A 7,513-nucleotide genomic window follows, 5' to 3' on the forward strand; every position below is an offset into this window, starting at 1 on the left:
ACAATCTAAATCAACAAATGGCCACTTTAAGGTGTGTGTGTGTGTGTGTGTGTGTGTGTGTGTGTGTGTGTGTGTGTGTGTTGTTCATTAGGTTTGAGAAACGCTGGTTGATCTACATTAAATAAAGACACAGAAGACTGACATGTAACACAAGCAAACAGCTACTGAAGCTATCAGCTACTTTTACCTGATACAGTTGAGATAATACTGCCTGTATTGAATGTACTACTGTAATATTGTGATAATGCAGCTATGAAGGATTCCATTGAGAGAAAACATAAAAGACTTTATTTCTTTTTTTATTAATTATTGCAATATAATAAAGTTTTTAAAGGATTATTTTATTGATTTGTCTTGTTACCAGTATAAACTAAACACACAAGTGTATTTCTCCACTGGTTCTTCAACGTCTCCTCATATCAGTTACATTTGTTGTCTGCCTGCATGTTCTAACACGTTTTTAACGTTTCAGGCTGTTTAACTTTTTAGGATCCTCCCCTCCTGTATGCATCAGTGACGTTCTTCTTCATTGCCTTCAGAGCGGGAACAGCACAACATGACTGATCCAGTTTGCATTCTTCACCCTGCAGGTAAGAGTTGTTTTTTAAAGTAAAATAGTCCCTGATCAGCATTTTACTAATTTAATCAATAATCCTCTTTCATAATGAAGTACAATTAACAGATAAATTGTTAATTAGCTGTGAAATTACGACAGGTTAACATATAAGGGCAGTTTCTTGCTTTAAATGATGCATATGTTACACTTCAGTCAGGACCACTTTTGTCAAAAGAGAACTTATTTCCAAATGCAGAATGTGATATTTGGCGGTATGGATCTGTTCTGGGACCTCTCTGCCCTTCCACGTGCACATGTGAAAAACTTAAGACAAGGAGAGCAGCAGCAAAGACCCCTCAGGGTACAGGACAGAGCAGGCTTCAATGACAGAAATAACATTGATTAAATCAGATAACACATAAAAGGTCAAGCTGGGGTGGAGGTGGGTTGCAGAGGATGCAGCAACGGTAGGCAGCTTAAATAAGGCACCACTAAATGAGGGGCCACTGGGGGCTTTTGAGGGACCTTTGGCTGATCTTTTGGGGCCACTGATTCCTGATGGTATTTCAGGCTGCATTTGAGACATAACTATGAACTCTGAAAGAGAGGAATAACAGTAAAAGTTATAAAATTATATGAACTACATGTGCTCTAACTGTGAAATAATGGGAAAAATCAAAACACCAAACAGAAAGAAATATGATGTCTTTTTCTTACTGAAACATGATAATTTTTGTTGTGCAGCCTCATTTGTGCAGAAAGGGCTGAGATAATATTGACTGCTGCTGAAACTCTCACCCTCCAATAACACACTAAGGTGTTAAAATGTCAATAACATTGATATTTTTAAGACAGACAAAATGTCTTCAAATATACAACCAGACTGTAGGAGGAGGAGAAGAACAGAAAAAGCTCATACAACACAAGATTCCCTTCATGGACATTCAGGCACTCTTTGACTGATTTTCCACAAGTACGTGAATGTTTAGATCTGGTTTCAGATAAAGGTGAAAGAAAAACAAGTTGGTAGTGATCCACTGAGACAGAAAGATGAAAGAAAAGATAAACTAAAAAACAGCAGAGTTTCCAACAAGGGAAGACATTTGTTTTTGTTTTTTGTTTGTTTTTGTTTTTGTTTTATTTGCAGGAGTCTACAATGCTGTCCAGTGATGGACTGTCCTTCAGGACCTGCAATGTTTTAATGTGTCTGATACTGACTTTTGAAGGTATTTCCACACAAAACACTCCAGGAACATTTTGATGTGTGTGTTCTGGATGTTTCACACATGTAGTATGTCTGTATTTTTATACTAGGAGAGAGAGAGAGAGAGAGAGAGAGAGAGAGAGAGAGAGAGAGAGAGAGAGAGAGAGAGAGAGAGATGTTAAGTCCATGTCCACTACAGCAAGGACTCAGCTTTGGTAAATGGGGTGCCAGATCCACCAGATGAGCTACCAGGAGGCCCCACTGTTACACATTGATTTACAAATATTTTATAGAAAGCTGTTTAGAAATTAAAAATTTTTATCAGTAGAGGAGGAAGAACTCTAACAGTCAGTAAATGAAGCACTGCCACAAAATACATAATCCTTAATCAGTATTTTACTCATTTAATCTATAATCTACTTTCAGGATGAAGTCCTATTAACAGTTAAAGGATAAATGTTACAGTTCTTTTCAATAATTAACCGTTAATTTCCTGTGAAATGATTGAGGAGTTAACATGTGAGGGCAGTTTGATGCTTTAAAGGATGCATTTAGATACACAGTCCATCTTAATACAAACATACATTGAAAGAGTTATTGATCACTTTTTCCTGAACTGACGCTCTATCACAACTTCAGTGGAAGCGGCTGTGTGTTAAGTAGAGAGTAAAGACATTTGTTTTATTTGTGTTTTTTAGAACAACCAGACTAAAGGATGCTGCCCAGTGACAGACTGTCCTTCATAATTCTTCTAATACTGACTTTTAAAGGTAATTTGCACGCAAAACAGTAACACAGTCTACAGTCACACTGGTTGCTCTGAGGCTCCAGCGGTCGATTTTCTTTGTTTTTGATGCAGTTTTAGAACAATGTTTATGATTTCATGCTTTTTAATTAAATGTTTTCTTACTTTTAGAAAGTAATATGAATAAAAATGAATCCATTCAGTCTGATGACATGTATTATAACTATACTACTGTTTCTTGTTTGTTCTTTAGTTTGCGTTGCAGAGCAGTCAGAGTTGATTTGTTCACATCAACCAATCGTAGCCCTGGCTGGTGATGATGTCATTCTACCATGTTACCTTGATCCTCCAATCAGTGCCAGTTTTGAGACAGTGGTGTGGACCAAACCTGGTTTAGACCCAGAGTACATCCATTTTTACCAAGATGGACGACTGATACATCGAATTCAAAATCCATCTTATTTTCTCAGAACGAGACTGTTTGTGGATGAACTGCAGAATGGAAACGTCTCCATGAAAATCTTCAGAGTGAAAATCTCTGATGCAGGAAAATACTTTTGCATCCTTGAACCAATGTTGAAGGAAGCTTCCATCCAACTCACTGTTGGTAAGTCAGACTTTCTGAAGATGATGAATTACACATTTCTGCTGACTGCAAAGATCAGTAATGTAACTTTATATTAGAAGTAAGCAGCCATGATAAGACACAAAGAAAACAGTGCTGTAAGTTATTTGTTGGATCTGAATCCACTGTTTGAAATTCCTCCTCTCTTCTCATCAGGTGTCGTCTCCACTCCCATCATAGAGGTTGTCTCCAATAACAGTGGAAGAGTAGTTTTACACTGTGAGTCTAAAGGCTGGTATCCAGAGCCTGAGGTGGTCTGGCTGGACGGTGAGGGAAACCTCCTCTCTGCTGGACCTACAGAGACAGTCAGAGGTCCTGATGACCTCTATACTGTCAGCAGCAGAGTGACTGTGGAGAAGAGACACAGCAACAACTTCACCTGTAGAGTCCAACAGAAGGACATCAACCAGACCAGAGAGACACACATCTATGTTCCAGGTTATAAAGAGCTCTAAATATATTAAACATATTGTCACTGTTGAGCTCTAGTTTGATTCAATAATGTCATTCTGTTCTCTCTTCTATCTTTTCAGATGTTTCATTCACAGTTCAGTCGTCTTCTGATCGGATTCGGATCATCATCATTCTTCCTGTTTGCATTATTGTGCTGTTCATCATTATCACTCTGATAATATGTAAGTCACATATTTATTTTCCTTTTTTATTCCAAGTTCCTGTCAGAGCTCTTTATTGACATACATACAGGCATAACAACAGTAACTAAGCAAACAGTCTGAAATGATCTTCACTGCAGGAAATTTGAGGAAAATTGAAGAAATCTAAGAAAATGTGTTGCTTTCAAAACTAAGGCAAAAACACAAAAACACTGTTCTTCTTCTGTTGGCTCACAGGCACAAAGAGGAACCAGAAGAATGAAACTGAACAGGAAGAGGAAGAAGGTCAACAGCAGGATGTAAAAACTACAGAGTTTCTGACCCAAATAAACACTGAAGACGAGAGACAGAAGACATTTGAAAACACAGAGAGATGCAGCGTTCAACGACGTCGACTAAAGCGTTCCTCTAGTGATGGAGAACTAGGAGCTCGTAGAGAATTAGAGTTGAGGAAATCATTGTGACACTGGAGCATATTCTCCATCTTTTCTGCTCTACCCGGGCAGGCGGCTGTCAGAGCTCAGACGTAGAGCGGGTCGTCCACTATTCAGAAGGTTGGAGAGAGAGAGAGAGAGAGAGAGAGAATTACTGAAGGTGACAAATCAATATCTTGTCATACATATTGAGTACACACAGTTTCTGTTTGCCAGTATTTTCTTGTTGTTGTTTATCTCCTCATTGTATTAATGAACATTATTATTGACTGAATGTATTCTGAGAGAGACATTGCAAATTACACTGTCATTATGGTGAGATACTATATAATGACATATACTACATATTATATATAGAATATATATAACTATACTACTAATAACAACTACTGAAATATTTGTTTACTATATTTTATTGTTGTTGTTATTCTGATTGATCTCAGTATTGCTAGTTCCATTAGTTTAGTCGTATACTTTGTACATCCGTTTATACTTGATTAATAAAATACTTAATAACCTTTACTGATGTGTTTATTTTAAAGTAATAATTCTAACAGCATTATTGTTCAAGAATAACTACAAAACGATATAATGATAGAAACATGAATCAGGTTCAACTCTAACTGGAGAGATCTTCTGTATAACATTCAAAATGTGTCTTTTAAATGTACTAAAGTGTTTTGATGCCCTGATGATCCACAGAGGGAGAAGCTCTTGAACTGTAGGTTCAGTGTCCTCAACCTGGCAACCCAGGTGAGCTTCTAGTTTGGGGAGGAGAGATTGGGGGGAGACAACCTCCTACAATGTTTTAAATTTGGACTGCAGTACCCATTTTAAACACTTGCTGTCAGTCTTATTGCTCCTTTAATGATGTTGGTGTCCAGTCTGAGATATGAGGGCTGACTGAAGATTCCTGCTTTAATTTCATGTAAGAGAAGATAAGATAGACTTTATTGATCCCACACTGGAAACTCACTTGTTACAGCAGCTGCAGATAAAACTCAGCAGATAAGAAAGAAAAGAGAGATAAACATTAAATAAGCAATTAAAATAAAATGAAAACAATAGAATTAATTAATTATTGTGTAAATGTATGTATGTAATGTATCAATGTTTCCACTTTAGCACTTTAAACTGTTTTATTTGTCCTACGAGTTAAAATGTCAAAGTTCTTTAATAATTCAATGAAAAAAAGCTTCATTGCTTAAAACATCATGAATGATGTCTGATTGGATTTGATCAGGTGTTCATCCTCCAGGAGACTCAGTCAGTCTGTTCTTAATGTCTGCAGTTAACTTCTTCGTCCTCTATCAGCAGCTCTCCTCTTCCTCTGCAGGAATATGTCTCCTTATAAACAGCCACAAGAGGGCGCAACAGGCTTTCTGACAGACACACAACTAAACACTCAACAGTGTTTACTTTATACCTCAGTCTGTATAAATGAGCTGACTGGTGCATTCAAATAGTTAAAGTGTGGGAGACCAAACCTCCCTCTGTTTAACCCCTGATGAGGGTTGAATCAATGAAAGGTCCAGTGTGTAACATTGAGGAGGATCTACTGGCACAAATGGAAGATAATAACTATGTTTTCATTAGTGTATAATCACCTGAAAATAAGAATCAAACCAACATTCAGGCTCTAAAATACAGGAGGTTTTTAATAGTGTCCATATTAAAGGCATGGTCACTATCCTGGTGTGTTTGTGTGTGTTTAGATATTTTGGGTGAAACGTCATCATGCTCTGACATTTTTACAACCACTGAATCTGGTTGTGTGTTTCCAGTTTGTGACGACTGACAGTTGGTTTTTATTGTATATTGTGTTGATAGAGTGCACATTATTTCATAGACGATGTGGCAACTTGGGTGACGTCTGACAAACATACAATATCTATGGATTTGTGTACGGTGATTATTGATAACAAAGTGTGAGGGACGTACAAATTACTGGAGTTTCCTGGGAGAGACAATGAAACAGGAGGGTGCCGGGAGATGGACTTGAAATACGGGAGTTTTAGGCTTAAAAGCAGAAAGACAACATTGTTCATGGAGCCTCAAACTCTAAAGGCCACAACATCTCAACTGTTAGTTAATATGAAGTCATAAAACTTGTTATCTGACTCAAGTGCAGGAATCAAAGTACACATTGGTTTATTATAGGCTGTCTTTGTTTAATTCAGACTTTGATCGTGCAGCTACTTTCCTGAGTTGAGGCTCCTTCACTCACTCAACAGGTATGTAGGATTTTTACATGAAACACTTAATAATATATTATATTAGTGATTTATTTCACATGCCATTATTGTAATTATTTATAGTGTGTTTCTGGATTAAAATTCGAACTGTCAATAGTCTTTTTATGCAATGTTTTTCTTTAGGTCTTTTCCTTATATTACCTGAATTGAGGGTCTAAGGGAGGACTGCTAAAATAAAACTTAATGATGATCAACAGGTTGAAAGCAAACACCCGTTGTATTGTGTTATAAGATAGAAAGTGGTAACAGAAAGTTCCCTTAACTGACTTTCTGTGCAGTGTCACTCCACTCTGCCCGCTGGGACACAAGAAATAAAACAGCATGCTATTTGTATTATCTATTTCTGTTATTGACTAGAAATATCTGGTGAGGAAAATCAAACCTTATAGCGTTCCAACTTTGAGCAGCTCTCTGAGGCAGGTTGTGATTTTGGGCTTTATAAATAAAATCTGACTTAAAATTCTAAAGAAGAAAAATAGTATTAATCAGCATTTTCTGTGATGTTATTTAAAGTTCATGTGGAGAATAATACATGTCAGTAAGTTGTGTTTCATTCCACAAAGAAGTTTTGTATTATTACTGTGAACTGGTGATGATATCAGTGGTTTCATGTATTTACAGCTGTGGCTGTTAACTCAGTGTGTCTGTAGTCAGACATATGAACACAGTAACTGTGTTTTAGGCCTAAAAGGAGAAAGAAAACATTGTTCATGAAGCCTCAAACTTTAAACAGGATCTCAACTGAAAGTTAATATTAAGTCATAAAACTTGTTATCTGACTCAAGTGCAGGAATCAAAGTACACATTGTTTTATTATAGGCTGTCTTTGTGTTTATTCCAGACTTTGACCGTGCAGCTACTTTTCTGAGTTGAGGCTCCCTGACACTCACGCAACAGGTATGTAGGATTTTTACATCAAACACTTAATAATACATTATATTAGTGATTTATTTCACATGCCATTATTGTAATTATTTATAGTGTGTTTCTGGATTAAAAGTCAAACAGTCTTTTTCTGCAGTATTATTTCATTCATGTGGCTACAGTAGTGAACGCTGTGGTAATCTGAGACCAATCAGC

The 7,513-nt window shown here is 36.9% G+C and overlaps 1 protein-coding gene across 1 annotated transcript in view; it reads left to right on the forward strand.

Annotated features, from left to right (window-relative positions):
* LOC127360636 (butyrophilin subfamily 2 member A2-like) overlaps positions 1 to 4,700 on the forward strand; it is a 29,396-nt gene extending 24,696 nt beyond the window's left edge. Inside the window, exons 4-5 of the mRNA XM_051395092.1 lie at positions 3,664 to 3,765; positions 3,982 to 4,700. Coding sequence (XP_051251052.1) covers positions 3,664 to 3,765; positions 3,982 to 4,208 — 329 coding nt within the window. The 3' untranslated portion in view covers positions 4,209 to 4,700. The remainder of the gene's footprint in view (positions 1 to 3,663; positions 3,766 to 3,981) is intronic.
* The last annotated feature ends 2,813 nt before the right edge of the window (positions 4,701 to 7,513 follow it).

The sequence above is a fragment of the Dicentrarchus labrax genome, unplaced genomic scaffold, assembly GCF_905237075.1.
Source record: "Dicentrarchus labrax unplaced genomic scaffold, dlabrax2021, whole genome shotgun sequence".
Classification (NCBI taxonomy): Eukaryota; Metazoa; Chordata; class Actinopteri; family Moronidae; genus Dicentrarchus; species Dicentrarchus labrax.